This window comes from Mercenaria mercenaria, chromosome 12 (assembly GCF_021730395.1).
Source record: "Mercenaria mercenaria strain notata chromosome 12, MADL_Memer_1, whole genome shotgun sequence".
In the NCBI taxonomy this organism is placed as follows: domain Eukaryota; kingdom Metazoa; phylum Mollusca; class Bivalvia; order Venerida; family Veneridae; genus Mercenaria; species Mercenaria mercenaria.
Window position 1 is genome coordinate 53,020,303 of NC_069372.1, and position 20,671 is coordinate 53,040,973.

Here is a 20,671-nt window from a genome sequence, read left to right on the forward strand (position 1 = left end):
CATAGAAAATGGTTAATTAAATTATGCTGGAATTAATTAGAATGTTTTGATAAAATTTATTTCATCTATCAACTACATTCTGACTATACAGGGGCATGTTGGACAAGATACTAATTAATTAGATCTACTGGGAGATTAGGTGCACGTCAAAGATATGAGCCGTGCCATGAGAAAACCAACATAGTGGGTGTGCGACCAGCATGGATCCAGACCAGCCTGCGCATCCGCGCAGTCTGGTCAGGCTCCATGCTGTTCGCTTTTAAAGCCTATTGGAATTGGAGAAACTGTTAGCGAACAGCATGGAGCCTGACCAGACTGCGCGGATGCGCAGGCTGGTCTGGATCCATGCTGGTCGCAAAGCCACTATGTTGGTTTTCTCATGGCACGGCTCATATGATATGATATTCATTTAATGGTATGCCATTCCTATAACGACAATGAGAATGCCTTTTCTGATATTCTAATACTTAACATAAAGGGACAAATTTTGCCAGACTAAAATTACAAGATTGAAAGAAATAAACCCATTCGACCATCATGGCAAAGTTTTATTATTTCTTGGCTACGTATTTATTTCCTGACGATAGGAAATCCTCTCTTTGTAGAGGACTTAGTTAAATGGTTATATAGAATTATGATAATTATAGTATTTGACGACTCGCATACCGTGGTTTCATGGTAATGAGCAGTTAAATTTGTTTCTATATTCATATACAGATACAATAGTATCGCACCGAGTGTATACGACATGTAAGCATAATCATTTTCATGTCTATCCTTTAAATAGATTTATGTAATTTAGATTTTTATTATTTCTTGATTAACACCAGAGCTAACCGCATATTGAATTACCCTTCAGACATACAGTGCCAGCAATTGGGAGACAAGTATAAGTATATTGCCAAAAATAAAAGATTATCCTACTAGTAGTAATTTTCACTTAATTATTTGTAAAGTTTAAAGTTATAATAGCAGCGTAGTTTATTATATGTTTTGTAAAATCAAATATTTTTTTCAGGTTTCAACGGACAAAGACTAGAAATCCAGACGGTGGCCAGGCATCCAGTACAGCGTTCAAATTGAAAATTAATTCTTCGCAAAATCAATTCTTGTTTTCTGGAAATGTATTAACCCTCTCGGATCTTTCAAAATATAGTGTCTAATCAAAACGTTAGCAACACTGGTGTTTTGTAGAGGATTTTGCTCTTCAGCGATGTCGTTATCAGCAGCTATATTGTAAAGTTCAATCTGAATAATTGACGTTACGCCATCAAACGTGCAGAACTACTAACTAATGTTATTCCAGCACAGAGTAAAAATTGCAGTTTTAGCCACCTTTAAATTTATGTTACAAGACGATAACATTAAACTTTATTGAACTTGGTATTACAAGATAAAATTTATATTGTAATTGACTGATTAGTTTGATTTGAACAGAATGTTTGATCCGATTTCATTTTTTCTGACAATAAGATTTAAATCGCTGGTGTTTAAGGTATGTCTGCTTGGTCATACTTATCAACGCGTATAAGAATTTCTTTGTTACATCACCGTTGACTCTTGAAATATTGAATAATGTAAATTGCTATGTCTCCAATGCGTTGTACGGCCGATGACATTGCATATTGCATCATGAACATGCGGATAAAATATTGTTATTTCCTCCCTACATTTTGAAATACAATATACATGGAAAGCTTGTTAATTAATACTCCACTGGAATTCACCAATTTGTATTAATAAAATGTCACGTATCAAATGCACAAGGCACTGTTTATTGGGCGATATCTGATACGCGGCTCAGGTGTAGATCAAAGATATGATATTCATTTAATAGGCTTTTCCTTCCTATATCAAGAATAATAATGATTTGATTCAGTATGATTTAAACTAAAAGGAGCACATGTTGCTAGATTTAAGTAACATATTCTTGTAAAACCCAATGTTTTTCGTCCTTGGAAAGTAATATTCATGACCGGCCTGGCAAATAACATGCAACAAAATCCAACGATTGTTTTTATTATTTTCGAGCTATAAACGTGACTAAGCATAAAACATTACAAAGTCGATATATCAAACATTTTATCATTTTATTGCGCAGTCATTTTAGCAAGAAAAACCTCGTTTTTGATTAATAATAGTCTAGTTTTCTAGCAGGCATAAAAATAAGGAAAATTGAATAACAGTGAAGTATCATGATTATTACAGTTCCATGTTGTCTAACTGGTAACGTAAGAAGAACTATTACTGTGTAATTTACAAACATCTTTTCTATAATTAAGATATCACAATGACACACATAATCCATTTATGCAAGTCTAATGACAAAGAAATTCCATTAAATCACACAAAAAATTGTCTAAATGCGGTTCAATATTCAAGAGATATAAAAAGGATTGTTACATCTTTCACATATCAGATATCATTTGGTTTTTTGTTGCATGCTGTTTTGTAATGAATCGTCTTCTGTCTTTAAATACAAATGCAAAACAAAGTGAATGTGTGTGATGTTTTGTTTAATTACTTCTAAGTTAGTTAGATTTAGTTATTTCTTTGTATTTGATTTTCGAAGTAGTTAAAGCCCTAACACATATTGTCAGAGTGTTAATCTAAAAATCGTATAGCTTGATACGGTTGTTTAATACACAAGCTATTTGTATTTGTATTGGATTTACTTGTACAAAAATCTTCATCTTTCATTTCGTGTACCATATTCATTTAAAGTCTGTTAATTAAACATAAAACTGAAAGACTGCTGTTTTTCGAAGATCAGTGAAATTAAGATTAATGTTTTATCTGCCTCACCAATCTTTCCTAATCAATACCTAGAAATGCGACCAAATGTATTGTTTGGCCAAAAAAATGTGATATCATCATGAATGCCATTAATTTTAAGTATATGTCTATGTAGTATAAAGTCACACACTAGTAAATATTATTCCCTATAAATTCTATATAAAACTGTCATTTTTATGCTCCCGAAGGACGAACATGTAGTTGCCGCTTTGTCCGTCCTTCCGTCGGTCGGTCGGTCCGGAAGTCTGCCCGTCCGTCCGTCACACTTTTGTCCGGAGTATAACTTGAAAAGTATTAATAGCATTTGATTGAAACTTCTCATAATCATAGAGGCCACTGAGACAAAGAGCAATGTCAAAGAATCATAACTCTACCTTACCTAGTTTTTGAATTATCTTCCTTTATTATACAAAATAAGGCTTGTCCGGAGCATTACTTGAAAAGTATAAAGGCATTTCATTGAAACTTCACAAAATGATAGAGGCCATTGACGGGAAGTGCAGTGTCAAAAAAAAAACTATAACTCTACCTTACCTACTTTTTGAATTATCTCCCTTTATTCAATTTTCTTCTTTTTATTATCTCCATTTTTTTTGTTTCTAATACGTTATATACTTTTTTGTTTTTAATATGTTATTCCCCATATTGGGACAAGCACATACATCGGGGAGCATCATTCGGTTTTACCGATTCCTTGTTTAAAGAGCTACCAAACATAGCTAGACCCATTTCAGAGAACAAATACTAACCTCATTTTAAAGAGTTATGATAAAACAGATATAAAATGAAGAGAAAAGTTGGGGTCATATATCTTCTAAGAGAGATTTCTCTTGTCACATTTGCTTACTGTAAAATCACATCAAAATCAATCACACTGCTGTGACCTGGAAGTACTACTCATACTAAAATTGAGTTTAACTTCATCAAATACAACCTCCTCTCCCATTTTTTTCTACCAAAATGCAAAAAAATACATCCACAATGAAATTTAAACAGAAACCGACCTCTGTGGCCATGCCAAGTGAAAAATTAGTGTTCAAAAACCTGTCCGCCATTATGCTACTAGACCAGATGGCTCCCATGCTGGTTCCTTTACTATAGTTAGGCCTATAAACATTTTAATATTAAAGCTACAGAGGCCAGAGATGTCATGGCTATAGGATCTACCGTATAGTTACCAATGCTCATATTTTCTGACTATTTAGCGTAAAAATTGTAATTCATCATGTTGCACTTTTATTTTTCCAGATAGTCGTTATTTTATACATACCTTAATGATTAGCGGTTATGGTTCTATTTCCAGTTAGTTCGTTTTAACTATTAAGCATATTGTCAAACTGGTCTTAAGGACGTATGCTAGAATTTGGTGCGAAAGTATTCCCAATAACAGAATTTCTTCAAACTTTGGATATTGAAGGACAATCATCTAAGAAACAAAAAAATGCACCGGTATCGAAAAAGAGTTATCTGCCCTTGAAAACGGCATTTCCCCCAAAAATGACGTTTTCAAGGGCAGATAACCCTTTTTCGAATCCGGTGACCTATGATTTTTATTGCATATTTTTTGTTTCTTAGATGATTGTCCTTCAATATCCAAAGTTTAAAGAAATTCTGTTATTGGGAAAATTTTCGCCCATCTCATATACAGGGAATTCTAGCGTACGCCTTTAAGTACCACACTCATGCGGATACGTAATACATCTATCTTGTCATTTCATATAAAGCATAAACGATAAATATGAGCCATGCCATGAGAAAACCAACATAGTGGCTTTGCGACCAGCATGGATCCAGACCAGCCTGCGCATCCACGCAGTCTGGTCAGGATCCATACTGTTCGCTTTCAAAGTCTATTGCAATTAGAGAAACTGTTAGCGAACAGCATGGATCCTGACCAGACTGTGCGGATGCGCAGGCTGGTCTGGATCCATGCTGGTCGCAAAGTCATTATGTTGGTTTTCTCATGGCGCGGCTCATATGATACTGCTTCAGACAAATGTTCATTAAGCACATGTATTGTCTAATACGGGCCATGCTTGGAGTTGCAGTACTCTTTTAGTCGTACATGTATGTAGTTTGGTGGTACAAGCTACATTATAGACATCACGTTAAAGGTACATTAGACCCATGAAAACATGAACAGTTACTGCATATAGTTTATATTAATATATAATTAACAAGTATATGTGTATTAACAGTGCTATGCATTAGGTTTAAAATACTACACACTGTATACATGTATAGCTAAACACAGTATAAATGTGTACAGCCACTAAAAACAAAACTGGAAACGTTTTTAACAATGGATTGTCACTGTATGACATTAAACTATGAATGTAGCTCTTTGATGAGAATTGTTTTTACATTTGAAGTAAATACATAGAGATAAAATATTTAGGTGAACGATGGCCATTATCTTTAACATTTACGACTTCAGTCATAATGAATTCTTTAACGGGGGAGGGAAATACGACGCCTGCCGTGGGCTCGGTTGGAAATTAATTGTTCCATCCATTTCAGGTGGGGACGTTCGTCGACTACCCAGCATTAAACAAGAAACTTTACCTTTACCTTTTTTAACATACCTATACAATCCTACACAGTGTCATACGATAAGGTATTTGAAATTTTCGTTTCGCTGCAAGTCTTTTAAATTATGTGCACTTGGCCCTATTGAGCAGTCAGTCTAGGAACATACCTGTCAGACCTCCAACGTTAACTCTAGAAATTGTGTATTATGTTAACAGCTTATATAAAAATATTATTTTTGGCAAGATCTACTCACTAATTTTACTAATTTGATCAGTGAGTTCTTCGTTTGATTACCTTGAATAATTTACAAGAAATACATGTGTTCCTTATTCCGCCGATAAAATATTGCTACATTCTCTAAGATACAATATGACAATTTCAGAAAAATATCAATACTCAAACTACAGCAATTTGGTAGTAGTGTATTGGCCATACAATAATATACGACTCATATGCGGATAAACGATTCTAAGCTCATTTTGTTTCTATAATGACACTTACTATTACGACACCTCCTGGAACGATATACAAATGTTGTATCTTACTAATTCTGGTATTATTACTGATGAGAACACATGATGACGGACCAAAGTTTTACATTCTTGTGAAATCCAGTCCATATCATTCTTTTGAATTCAACGATTTGGCAAATATCAAGAAATACAGACTCAAGAACAGTTTCGTTACTTCTGGGCTATGAAACCTTATACTCGTACCTTCGGAGCACGAGAAATCACTTTTTCGGGAAAGTATTAGAAAATAAGCACGACTATGGCAGCATTGAACGTATCAGTGGAATGCCAAAAAGAATTTGAGATGTGAGATGAACATGTCGTAAGCTGTATGTACTTCTGTGTTATAAACAGTTATAAAGTATCGCCAAGAGGGAACAAAGTGTACACATGAACATTCTTACGTCTATAAAAGTATTTATATGTAATGTCTGTACAAATAGCTTACCTTTCTTGGTCCATATTCATATCCTTCATATTAAACATTTGGCCTTAAACCTGTAAATTGATTTTCACATTAATAACTTTCAAAAGACTAATGAAATGTGCGCTACCGTGAAATTAATTGGTTTGCTACATTAACTTTATTATTTTACACCTGAGCTAAGTGTATAAATTCAATTTCAGTAATTGGATCAACCTTCAGACATGCACATTTATTTAGCATACTACCAGTTAATTGATATTCCTATATCTTTAATTGCATTTTCAAGGGCGTTTTAAAAAGGTACATATATTTACATAATCAATTTTAAAGCTAAAGGTTTGTACTCTTCGAAGTAAAATCAAATTAACATTAATACACAAATGCAAGAATTGCAGACGGGCGACAAGTCTAAGTTGATTCCCATTCAAGTAGGCTACAGCGAACAAATTGCAGATTGATCCTCCGCAAGGTGATGTTGCTAATAACAAATTAGGGTTACCATATTGTTCTATGTATAATGAACTAAATCTCTCGGACCATTCTAAATATAGTATATAACCTAACATATGTTGAGCAACATTGATGCCAAGACAAAAGCTATATAATTATTATGGTCTTGATAAGAAACTGGCGCAATTGAAATAGAATATATTGTACAGTGTAATCTATTTTCGCAGATATCTAGCAGCAAAAAAGTTAATTTTGCCGCCTATTACTTCAGGGTATACACTTTGCCAGTTATCCTATTCTAAATTGCACAGTTATCTGACTGATGGAATGAAAAATATCGATTAACACTTTTTGAATATATTCACTTCATTAGACAGGCTCAAAAATACATTTAAAAATGAACAATTAATCTCTGTTCTTCCACTTTTATGATAAATTAAGGTTCAATTATTATACAGTCGGAAACGTTATACGTTTGCCCTTTTATCGGCAGTTTTCTTTTCATTGGTGTTGGTTAAGGTTAAGTCAAGAGATATAATGGAATTTTATACAAATATTTGACACTGCAATGAATAAGATGATACGGCACAGTAAACAGACAAACATTTACCTAAAAAGCAATTGACTCCACCTAAATTCAAATCAATAATATTTCGCCTACGTATTTTGATAGATATGAGTCAAATTTCCCCTTTAAATTAACGCTATTTATTTTATTTTTATAATTCTGGAACACATTTTTTTATTTGTCTCTCAACAGTATCAATGAGCAATATAACATAATGTGACAATGTCAAGATTATGCATAACTGCATAAATCTAAAACAAACACTCATTTATACTGCTGTTCTTAAAAAGTGTAAAAGGGAACAAACTTGGTGATTTGTCGATAATTCTTTTAATATATTAATCATTGTATAACTACTCTCCGTACCGAGTGGACGAGGTTCCTCGATGTTTTTTTCTCAACATAATAATTTACCTAATGTACCGTATTCATTATTTTATTCTTCTTACACTATCAAATATGTATAAGGTATGTTTTATACGCTTCACAGCGTCAGACGTAATTTCTGGCACAGTTACTAATTACTGTAACAATGTGTTTCGTTGGTGAAGTAAAAAGATATCGATGAAAAGCCAAAGGTCGACTAGAAATAATGATTTGCACGTTTTGAACCTGTTTTTCTCATTTCTTACGTATGCTTAAAAGTTTCATCAAAAAGTCATTTATTTTAGAAATAAAATCCCAACGGCAGTTCAAAATTAATTACATTGATTGCCCTGTGGACTGATAATGACCATGGGTTTAAAATACTCAGTCATTTTGAACTTCCAATGGTTAATAACATACATGACAATGTAGTAAAATAGAATAGAAAGGCAATTGTTAAGCAAAGCTAAAATAGGAATAACTTCAAAGTTTTTTCTTCTTCAGGGTGTATGTTCAAAAATGATGTAATAGAGGTCATGTGGAACAAACTATTAACCAGTAATTAATTTTTTGCAGATGAAAAAGTAAAAGAATCAAGGAATCAAAGTGCTGATATTAAACTTGTTGCCAAATGAATAAGTTGAGCACCATGATAGCACAGTGCGAATCTTTTGTATCTGCCTGTACATGTATAGACTTATTGGATATCACCAGCACATTGAATCACGTGATGATAATAATTGTTCACAATAGGTGACTTGGGCCGGGTGTTAGAATATGTATTATGATATTAATGTATTTCGATTATGCAAAACACAATGTCACTTTAATAAACTATATTCTATATTCTATTGTATACAGTAACAATTACTTTTTTGTTTTGTGTACATATTAGAATTTCAGTTCTATAAAACTATTAAAGAAGCATGTGTGTTCAAATAACAACCTACCTTTCTAACTCCATATTTATATCCTTCCTGTTAAACACATATCATTTATATCGCCGATCGAAAAAAATGCAATGAAATTTGAGCGATCATGAAATGAATGGGATTGTTACACTAACATTTCATTGTTAACACCCGAGCTATTGGCAGCGTGTAGAATTTCAATTTTCAGCAATTTGATCACCATTTAGACGTGCACTGTGTGACTAATATTATATATATTATTTTTATGTTCTGGACTGCTTAATAAATGGGTCTTTCACTAATGCCTCTCAACTCTCCCCTGTTGCATGTTACATATATCTAATCATGTCTGTCTATGTTACAGATATTTTCTTATTTATGGTCTTTAAAGTTGCGACGATTGCCTTTTTATCATTCTGTTAAATTACGACAAGTTGTTTTTATTTACCATATGATATTGATCGAATTGACCTGAACGATTTTCGTTTGTAAATTCTACAGATTATTTGTAAAATGTTTTGATTTTGCCACTTTAAAATGTCTTCCTGTATTTATGTTTATTTTGTGACCTTTGAAATTTGTTGGGCGTATAGCGTCCCCAAGTATGTAACCTCGGTGTTGTTCCTTTGGGTCATGGAGTCCATTCAATTTTTTCATACGAAAGTATTCCGCTTTGCGGCACATAACTTTTCATAAATAAACGCAGTCAACTTCAGTCTGCTTATATTATGTGTTTCCAACGGATATTCTTACGGTCTTGTATTTTCTGATTCAATTCGAAATTCTTCTTTTATTCCTCGTCCTTGTTGAAAAGGAGAAACTAGTTTATGTTTCAGAATATTTTGTAAAATGTCCACGAGTATTTTTGCAGTATAGTGGGATAATGTTGTATGCACATCGTTTATATTCCAGGTTGATTCTACAGAGAAGAGGTAACACATAGAAAAAGTAAACGAAGGTTGTTATTTGTTTGCTAGAACCTTTAATACAGTTTGGTTTGTAAAACAGGGAAATATTTTTGTTGCAAGAGGTTAAGGACACTCTAAGCAGTGGGTCATGGGTGTCTTGCTTTAACAAGAATTTATAAAAGGGACAAACTGAGCGCTAACATGGTTTAATCTTAATGAATATATGGACTACCGGTATTTGGAAACAAGTTATCTTAAGAAAACAAACCATGTTTAAATTTATTTGGGTCTTCAAATCGATACAACTTTCTCACCAATACTTCAAATGAGTCAAATAATTGTATGAAGTTTGGGAGTTCCACGAACTACACTCCTAAAGTGTATGACATTTTCCCTGAATCACCAAAAAATGGCGTACATGTACAGACAATCAATTATTTCCGGGTAGCCATGTCCTTCCCTTTTAAATAATACTATTTAAAGAAAGGACATATTTAATAGTAAGTAACGACACCATTTTACAGAATCAAACTGCCTACGTTTATGCAATGCTCTTCATAAATAAAGATATTGAATATCTTTATCTATGTCACAATGTTGCAAGTCTTAATTTAGGGAAAATAAGAAGCTTGTGTCCTTCAGCGTCCCCTTTATTTAAGACTGGACTGTCAAGTTTCCAGTTTCGTACTTAGTAATCCGTTAAACAAGAGCTGTCGGAGGACAGCAACGTTCGGCTATTCAACCATCTTGTCAACTGAATTTATATAAAAGTTGAAAAAGGGGCACAATGTTGTATAACTGCAATAAAGCGCTATGTTACCTCTAGAATACATGTCAGCTTAATACAGTGGACAAGTGTGTGAAGTTTCAATTCATTCCCATTAGTGGGTACAAAGCTACAGCTTACATACAAAACTAAACAAAACATGCTAAGTCGAAAATGGGGCATGATTTTGTAAAAAAGCAAAAGAGAGTTATGGAACCTGTGTAATGTAAGTCAGTTATCCACAGTGAATAAGTGTTTGAAGTTTCAATCCATTCCCACAAGTGGTTACTGAGAAGTTCTGAGAAACTAGATTACATACAAAACTTAACCAGATCGGAACGCGGACGCGGACGCACGGGTGAGTTCAATAGCTCTGTCTATTCTTTGAATAGTCGAGCTAAAATTACCTTGTCATTTTCATTCCTACATCTCCGAATAGCATAATTGTTTACCTTACATATTGTATTATGTACATACAGTCAGTTATTGTTTGAAATTAAATCGTAATATATTATTTAGACTCTACAATTTTTTTATGCAAATCAGGTTAATGAATATCCACTGAGTCGAAATGTCAACTGGTAGCGTTCATTATTAATTCGTTTAATTAAATCAAGATAAGTTATTTGATATTCACATTGTTACCGATCCCATTTTATAACGAGTCGAACACAAATAATATTGTTGCCTAACAGAGCACTTGGTATCGAATAATTGTTTATTTTGTTGTGTGATTTATTTAAGTTTATATTAATACAAAACAAAACAAAGAAAATAAGTTTCAGAAACTCCTTATGGTTTGGCATTTGAAGGAGATAAGATTTCAAGATTTTCAAGATTCAAGATTTTATTTCATACAAACCAGAAGGTCATAGACCCATGTGGCAAAATACAGCATTTATAAGTATATGGTGACAGCAAACGAAAGTTAACAGTATATACAGTCATCATATCAAACGTGACTTAAAGTTTATAACTAGTAATACAATTGATTGTAGCAATATAGACATTGGTCATATCAAATATAACGTCAAGTAAAACGTTAGACAATTAGTAGTATAGAGGTTTAGAATGAAATTTAATAAATCGCCACGGACTGGTCAGAAAGAGACACTGAAATTGAAAATAAATATAATCGGTTGTAATGTACTCTGTATTTGTGTACCTGAATGCGAGCACTAATAACATAATAGTATCTACTACTTCAAGTACATAGTGTCAGTATACTAACTATACTAAAAATGATTATATTGATAAACTTATTGCTACAATTGAAACATATGATTAAATATCTGAATACTAATACAGAAGAGCTAGACATGAAAACTTACTTCAGATCAACACTCAAAACTTCCCACTACGTTGTAAACCTTGTCCGAAAACGAAAGTTGACAAGATAACAACAGTGAGACATGCATCTGTTTACAAAATGCTTTGCAAACTGAATTATATTTACAAAATATCAAGAAAATCTCAAAAAACATACATCACAATCAAACTAGATCATGTATAACATCAACACACTATTTACCATTATGTTGTCCATCTTGTCCGAATGCGAAAGTTGACAAGTCCGCCTTGTCAGGATGCGAAAACTGACAAGATTAGACAACTTGGTTATTCATATGCATAGGAAATGCTACAAAACCTAAATACTAAGTGCATGAAATTTACCTGCATAATAGTTATACAAAATACTGAGACAATAAAGTTAATAAATCACGTTAATATTTGGATTATCATTCGAGCTGCTGTATTGATGCTGATGTTATATAACATAATGTGACAGACTACTGTCTTATATAAAGTAAACGAGATCTTAATTCAAAAGCTTTTTCTACAAAGCTTGCAAGATTTTTTACTATAACAGTGTTTTCTGAATTAATAAGATCGATGAATTTAAACATACTTGGTCTTTTCCAAAATCTTGAGGGTAAAAATTGTTTCCTTAAATCGGCGTACATATTACACTGAATAACAAAATGGTACTCATCTTCCAAACATTCACAAAAGGTACATTTACGTTCATAAATGGGAGTACTAACAGGCTGATTCCATCTACCAGTTTCAATACAAAGGCGATGCGATGACACACGTAAACGTGACAAATTGATACGAAATTTTGAGATATTCAATATGTTTAAGTAAGGCTGAAACCTGAATACAGCTACATGTCGGTAAAATAGAGCTCTGCTCGACTCATTTAGCCTTGCTTGCCAGTTCTGTACAAATTGATCTTTAATCCTCTGTTTTACCATTTCTAAAAATAAGTGTACATCGCCAACAGTTTGAAATATCCATGCATCATTTAAACCTAATGAATAAAGTAAATCTCTAAGTAATGAACACCAGTTTTTTCTTGTGGGTAATCTAGGATATCTTGATACAACATTAAATACACCTTTTTAACATATTTCTTATCATCAGCTTGTAACAATTTTGTCCAGTATTTTGATAATGTTCATATATCTTATATTTTGTAAAGGCATTCTTCCTAACTCTCCATATATAAAATCATTCTGTGTACCTTTTTTTTACGCCTAAGAGACGTTTACAGAATTGCATATACACTCTATCTAATGTTTTACCATGGTGAAAACCCCAAACTTCGCTACCATAATTGAAAATAGGTACAATAAGTTTGTCAAATAAATCTAGTTTATGTTTAACAGAGATATACGTAAATTTATACAAATATTTATTCATTTGAAATATAGCCTTAAGCGCTTGACCCGCTAAGGTATTCTGTGCTTCAGTAAATGACCCAGCTGTTGTAAATACAACCCCAAGATATACAAATCTACCCACTATTTCGATAGTATTATTACCATAATGAAAAGTAATGTTTGCGGGTAAACGCCCACCTTTTCTAAAAATCATAACCTTAGTTTTAAGCGGGTTAACTAATAATTTCCATTTATTACAGTATTCATGCAGCATATCTAAACTAATTTGTAACTCATACTGGCTGTTTGCAAACAAGACAATATCATCTGCATATAGAATTAGAAACATTTTAAACATGTCAACATCTATTCCATTTAAACCACTGGTTACATACATGTCTTCTATATCATTTAAGAACACAGAAAAAAGCAGGGGAGATAAACATTCACCCTGTCTTACACCTAGTTGACATTCAAAACTGTTACTTAATTTATTCATATATTTGACTTTCGATTTTATGCCTTCATACATTGATCGTATAATATTAAGGATATTACCCCTAAGACCCAATTTAATCATTTTAAACCATAAGTTGTCACGACAAACATAGTCAAAAGCTTTACTAAAATCTATAAAAGCGCAGAACAATTTGGTTCCGTTATTAATAATATGATTAATCAAACCATGTAGTACAAATACATTGTCTACTGTACTCATTTTTGCTCTAAAACCAGCTTGAGCTTCTATGTATACATCATAACTTTCTGCCCAATCACAAAGACGGTTATTTAGCATTCTTGTAAATAGCTTACCCAACGTACTAAGTAGAGTGATTCCTCTGTAATTATTGGCATCATTGATACTGCCTTTTTTATGAAGCGGGATGACATATCCCTCAGACCAAACAGTAGGAAAGTATCCTATATCGTATATTTTATTAAATAATGGAAGAACATACTGAACTATCACATCTTTGCCATTTTTGAAGAATTCATTTAAGTATAAATCCGGACCGCCACTTTTATTATTTTTCAACTGTTTTATAGCCGTAATAATATCTGAATTAGTGAACGGAACATTAAGTTCCTCAAACATAATATTAAACTCATTATTTTCATATCGCTCAATAAAATACAATATATCGTCATCCGGGGTAAAAAATCTGTCTTCGGGATTATTAACAGACCTGAAATATTTTTCAAAAGTATCAAGGGATATATTTGCATCTTTTACTCCAGCAGCACCCTTTAACATATTCCAATATAATTTAGCATTTTTCTTTCTAGAATCTAACAACTTCTGTGTTTCACTTCTGTCATAATTAAGTCTAGCTTTGCGTATACATGCTTTGTACTGCGATCTTTTACATACCATATTTAATCTATTTACTTCACTTTTATTAGACCTATACATATTTAAAGCATTATAAAATGAAAGCCTTTTTTCTTCACACCCTGATGTATACCATTTATTATCTACATAGTCATTTTTGCAAGAATTGGCACTTAAGTTGCGTTTAAATAAAGGGGAGGCTACTCCGTCAAGTATATTCGAAAGTTCCTCAACACAGCTGTCAATATCATTCATACATGTAACATTAGAGACATTGTCATTAAAACTATTCAATTTACCGATAGTGACATCAGAAAGTAAACTTTCCTTAAATACATCAGACTTCTCGGCTTTCCATACATATTTAGAATTAATATTTTCATACGCATCATCTCTATCAAAGTTACAAATAAATAGATCATTAAACGACAATGTAAAATCAATCATGCAATGATCACTCAATATATTTGGGTCGCATACATTGAAATATTCTATAAACTGAAACAGGTTCTGTGAACACATAACATAATCAACAACACTTGATCCTTTGTGCCCTACATATGTATAACGACCAATATCTTTGTCATTACCAATGCGACCATTTAATATACGTAAACCAGACTGTTTGCACAAATCCAACAAAAGTAAACCGTTATTATTTATTCTCCCTTTATCCTGTGAATTTCGCTTATATCTGAATCAATACAATACTCTTCTGGTAAGGCGTTCATGTGTGACATATTATCGTCTGCTACAAAATCTGGACTGTCGGAAGTATGAGAGTTCATGTCACCGCAGCAAATAAAATTGAACCCATTTTCATATTTAGAGCTCAATCCGACAATTTGTTCTAATACCCTATCGAACGTATGTGAATCAGTAAAAGCTTGCCTTGTACTATTATCAGGGATTACATAACATAAACAAACAAATAAATCATTTTGCAAAGATACACGATCACCACTGATTTTAATACAAATTATATCGTCCTGACTCTGAAAAACCAGCGTATCTTTTGTTACAAAATCATTTCTTACGTATATAATTACACCACCTGACGAACGTTGTTGTGTGATTTATTTAAGTTTATATTAATACAAAACAAAACAAAGAAAATAAGTTTCAGAAACTCCTTATGGTTTGGCATTTGAAGGAGATATGAGCCGTGCCACGGGAAAACCAACATAGTGGCTTTGCGACCAGCATGGATCCAGACCAGCCTGCGCATCCGCGCAGTCTGGTCAGGAATCATGCTGTTCGCTTTCAAAGCCTATTGCAATTAGAGCGAACAGCATGGATCCTGACCAGACTGCGCGGATGCGCAGGCTGGTCTGGATCCATGCTGGTCGCAAAAACCCTATGTTGGTTTTCTCATGGCGCGGCTCATATGCACTTTTTTGCATGCATCTTCAAATACACTAAAAGTGAAAGAGGGTTATACCTCATTAACCATATCAAAAGTCATGAAATTGAAACAAATCATTACAGTTTCCTTAATCAGGGACTAGAGTATGAAATGCAGTAAAAATATTTGATATGGGGTTTAACCCTTCGCTGTAAGCATTTTTCAAATATCGTGGGTTAGGCATATTCATCCCTTTAGTGCCGTATATCTCTGTGTAATCACAAACTGAATGATAAAATTTGTTTTATCTGTTAACAAATTGCAAAGACCATTCCAAAATACGTAAGTGTTTACAAATTGAAAAGACATTTCCAAAGATGGCACAGGTTATAAACTAACTAAATATAATGACAAAGGGAAATGTTTCAAGATTTTAGAGACTTTTATATTTCATAACGCGGTATACTTCCCCTTAATGGGATTGTTACGCAGTCATATTCGCAAGAAAAACTGTTTGATGGTTTGCCACTTTGGTATCCTAGGGGTATGAAGAGAAATAAATCAAAATTGAGTAGTCCTCGACTAGCTAGCATTTTCTCTCTTCCTTGTTTAATTTCTGATCTGTACTGTACGTGGCACTTCTTTTGGGTAGTTTACAAACTTCTTATCTGTCATTAAACATCTCAAGAACACTTTAATGCAATTTGTAGAAGTTTGTTGACACAAATAATTTCATTAAATCAAACTTAAGGTTGTTTGAAATGCAGAAATATAATAAATCATTGCAAGAACTGCTTGCGGTTTACTGAAACAGTTTAAAGATATATTTTTAAGGAACATATCACGTCAGAGATTTGTTGTAATGAAAATGAGCAAGTACATAACAGTCCTCAGGACGTTCATATTTGAAGACGGAAGCCTTCTGAAGACACCTGTCTTTTTTATCATCCTGTAGATATCCATGGTGGCATAAAACTGTCTGTATTGTACATTGTATTACGATAAATGCACTTCGTTTATAAAGCATCGGCAATGACCGGTCCATAGTTCGACACTTAATTTTGCTGGGGCACTCAAAACATAAGGAAACAGATATGATAATTTGTTTCTGATGTCAGTACTCAATTATAAATTGACAGTATATTTGTTTTTTATCCACTGCATTTTTTTCGGATATCATGTAATAAAAGACTTAACAAACATTCGCATTAGTTTTGACTATTGACCGGCAAGTGTATAAGAAATGTTTGATCTGTTTTTAAGTCGGAAATTCTATTTTATATGAAATTTTTATCGAAAAGGGATTTAAATATATCACACATAACAACCAGCCCGGTACTCTATTTCACTTTCACCGACTTTAATATTGTCATTTAGAAAAAGTACTGCATTCATATGTTCATATAACTTAATGGGAAGTTGGTAAATGAATATTCCATTGTAATTTATGTTGTAATCTCATTTTCAAATACCAATAAAGTGCAGCCTGTAAATGTCAACTAGCAACACGTGAGTATCCTATATAAAATAATAATAATATTTTTTTTTTCGAAATTCAGATGTAAATTTATTTGTTCCGGTTCTATAAAGTGATAAAGTATGCTAAAATTTGATAATGTAATGTTGTGCCCTCAGATCAAACCTGGTATATTGAACACGGAGAATTCTTTTTACTTCCTACATAATTTTGCAAAACATCAAAACGGAAACAACAAATTAAAATCGAAACAGTTTCATAAATTCCATAGTTTTGAACCACACTCCCTGACGGGAGATATTATTCCAAGAAAATGGTTAATCATAACCTCGCCAGATATAATCAAAACGGTAAGACATGGAAAATATTACCTTTTTATGAAGCCAACACTGGGGAAAATTAATATCGGCCGAGGGCTACAAAAGTGGTATTGGCTAAAGTGAAATTGACTGAGGCCGTACAATTATTCAATGGCTTATTAGTCAATAGTAAAAACTGTTGCCCGAGGTCTGAAAGTCCGGATATGGTATCTGCTAACCCATGGAAATGCATAAAATGTTTTGGAGAAAGCATAGTTTCAGAAATAAAGAATCTATTCAGCTTTCAGATGTGCGGTACCTGACAAATTGCAGTCTTTAAAGAAATTATTACCAATTTATTGTTTTATTCATTTATTTGTATACTTAGTCAATGTGCCTTCAAACTGTTGTTGAAAAAGGTACATAATTGTAGCAATGGCTGTATGCGAATGTTTCATTGAACAACCAGTTCGTGAATACTTTAGATTAAAATGGTTTACTCGTTCAATTTATGCAGATACAGATTTAGTACAGAGCTCATATTGCAGATATTAGATGAAGTATACTCAGATTACGAAATACTAATAAGTTACAAGCATCGCTATCAATCCAGAAAACAGTATAGCACAAGTCGAAAAGTACAAAATATATTTGAGCCGTGCCATGGGAAAACCAACATAGTGGGTTTGCGACCAGCATGGATCCAGACCAGCCTGCGCATCCGCGCAGTCTGGTCAGGCTCCATGCTGTTCGCTTTTAAAGCCTATTGGAATTGGAGAAACTGTTAGCGAACAGCATGGATCCTGACCAGACTGCGCGGATGCGCAGGCTGGTCTGGATCCATGCTGGTCGCAAAGCCACTATGTTGGTTTTCCCATGGCACGGCTCATTTATTAAGCACCGAGAATTTGGGAACATAATTTCAGCCCTTATAGAGGTGTCGTAATACTTTATGGTCCATCTTGTTTTAAGTGGATACGTAGACTAGCTCCTAGACTATGATATTTGTTTTTATATTTTTTTTAAACTGTGAATGTAGCCAGTCTATAGTCTGTGCCCAATATAATACTACAACTACCTCCCAGAGAAAATCTTTAAAATAGACTGGCATTTGTCATTGTTACGAAGAATAAAAGAAAATTTACAAAAGTTATACTATGTGAAAATGGCTGACCGAGAACACTTGGTGCTGCCAATTTTGTCTTAGATGTAAACATACAATCAAGTATTTTTATACCTACCTTACATCAAAGATAGTGATTTTGTAATTTATGACTTTTTGTCACGAATTCTTTTAAGTAGTTACTATTGACTTTTATTTACCGTCCTGTTTACAGCATGCTATAATGATATTAAACTGTCTTTAGTGTATTTGGTATTAGGAAGGGAACGCTATGTAATATAATTTTATAACGCTATTGATTAATTTGACCTGAACAGAATGTTTGATCTTATTTCGGTGTCAAATTTTGGTGATAAAGTCGTTATAATCACACGTATCTAAAGTATATAATTTGGTTTTTGAGGTCAGCGATGTTTTTGTACTTTAAATAATGGAACGGTCCGTTATTTAGGTAGTGTTATTCAGTACGAATAGTGGTTCTTACCTAAATGCTGATTTCCCTAATTGGCAGAGGACTCTCAAAGGTCAAAATCAAGCTATACATATTGTGTCATACACACTCGACTTGGAATAATATTGACGTTCCCATTTTCATTGAAATGAAACGGAGAATGAAATCGAGGATGTAAAATTTCATTATATGCGTCACGCTATCATATTCTTCTTAAAACGCCTGACAACTCTAAACTCTAAAAAACTCATGAGTCATCACCGCAACTGCTTGTTGCGCTAAGACGACGAAATCAATACAATAAAGTAAAGATGTAGTTCTTAAAGACTGTACGTCTTGAAAGTACATGAAGTTTTTTTTTTAAATTATATATTGCCTGTAGAGCTAAAAACTGCACAGCCATCATCATATAAGAATACATTCCAAATTCCATAAAACATGTAATGGACATTGAGGCGAGCCCTTCAAGTTCCACGAGTTGCGGCAAATGTCAGTCTTTAATTTCAATTATAATCAAGAAAACAAAGATATTGGAATCAGCAAATACCTCATATCATCTTCTTGTTTAATCCCGTCTTCATTTACATTTTCCGTGTTCCTTGTATCATCGTGTGCATCCTTGTCATTCCCAGCAACATCTTTTACAAAATCATAAAAACCGCCACCCGGTTCTGACGTCACGGTGACAATTTCGTCTGCAGTATCTTCGATTTGTTCTTCAGTTGCCTCCATTTTGTCTGTGACGGTTATATAAAATACCGGACTTTAAACACATTAGTGTCATTGACAAGTGAATAAAACATCAAATTCAGTTTTATCGAAATTCCTACAGTATAATTGTGGTTGACACGCACTTTGTTTCTGGCCATATAATAATCAAAGTACCTAAAGTTCCAGCATTATTTTACAATATATATTTAGAGTCTTAACAATTACCTCTGTCAAATACCCTGAAAATTCAAGTTTATTCTAAATAAAAAATTCAATACTCACGGGTCATTTCAGGGAATAAATACCTTGATTGTTTCAAACACACAAAATGAATAAAGTACAAACGTCTAACAACCGCTAAAAATACATAAGAAAAACCTACACCTAATAAAATGAATGCGCATTTCTTAAACTTCAACACCTGTTTTTAAAACACAATATTCCCTTACACAGGAACGCGAACAATTTAAAAACGAGTTTGATCGTGAAAAGTGAAAAAATCAAGACATTATAAACGTACATACCTTGTTTGCAAGTTGCCTCTGCCAGGCGAGCCGAACAAGTAAAGGTTATTGACTGATAGCGAAGCCCTATATAATAATAGATCGAAGTCAAAAGTGAATTATCATTCTTCCATCTCCTTGATTTGTTAAGAAAGTAAATTAATATTCTGCAATATTAATGGAAATTTCTCTTTTGAATTTAAATCTTCGTTCCAAATCTCAAGAACAACGCAAGCATTGTGATAAAAGTGTCAACGCCCGCTCTCTTAAGAGTCCAAGTGAATACTTTTGCCAAAATTAATCTTTGTTTACAAGTGTTTAACCCATTCAGGGTTCGACAACACCATAATTTATCTATTTTAACTTCCTCAAATTGCGCTGTTGAGATTGTCAAATTTGGTTATGGATTGCTTTCTTTCGTGCAAACTGAGTCAACAACAGTAGAATGCCTTATTGTTTACTCAGATGAAAGCATTATAGCCTTTCTGCTGCTCGTTGATATGTTAAACCAAGACTACATGTCCGGG

General features: G+C 33.3%; 1 protein-coding gene across 4 annotated transcripts in view; it reads right to left on the reverse strand.

Annotated features, from left to right (window-relative positions):
• LOC123534023 (uncharacterized) overlaps positions 1-20,389 on the reverse strand; it is a 59,219-nt gene extending 38,830 nt beyond the window's left edge. The window contains exons 1-2 of one of the 4 annotated variants that reach the window (XM_053520083.1): positions 20,166-20,389; positions 19,478-19,667 (exon numbers count right to left, since the gene is read on the reverse strand). In XM_053520083.1, coding sequence (XP_053376058.1) covers positions 19,478-19,662 — 185 coding nt within the window. In that variant the 5' untranslated portion in view covers positions 19,663-19,667; positions 20,166-20,389. Of the gene's footprint in view, positions 1-6,288; positions 6,426-8,601; positions 8,740-19,477; positions 19,668-19,923; positions 19,946-20,165 lie in introns of those variants that run through there. The other 3 variants (XM_053520082.1, XM_053520085.1, XM_053520084.1) reach the window with 3 other exon arrangements.
• Between the last annotated feature and the right edge of the window lie 282 nt (positions 20,390-20,671).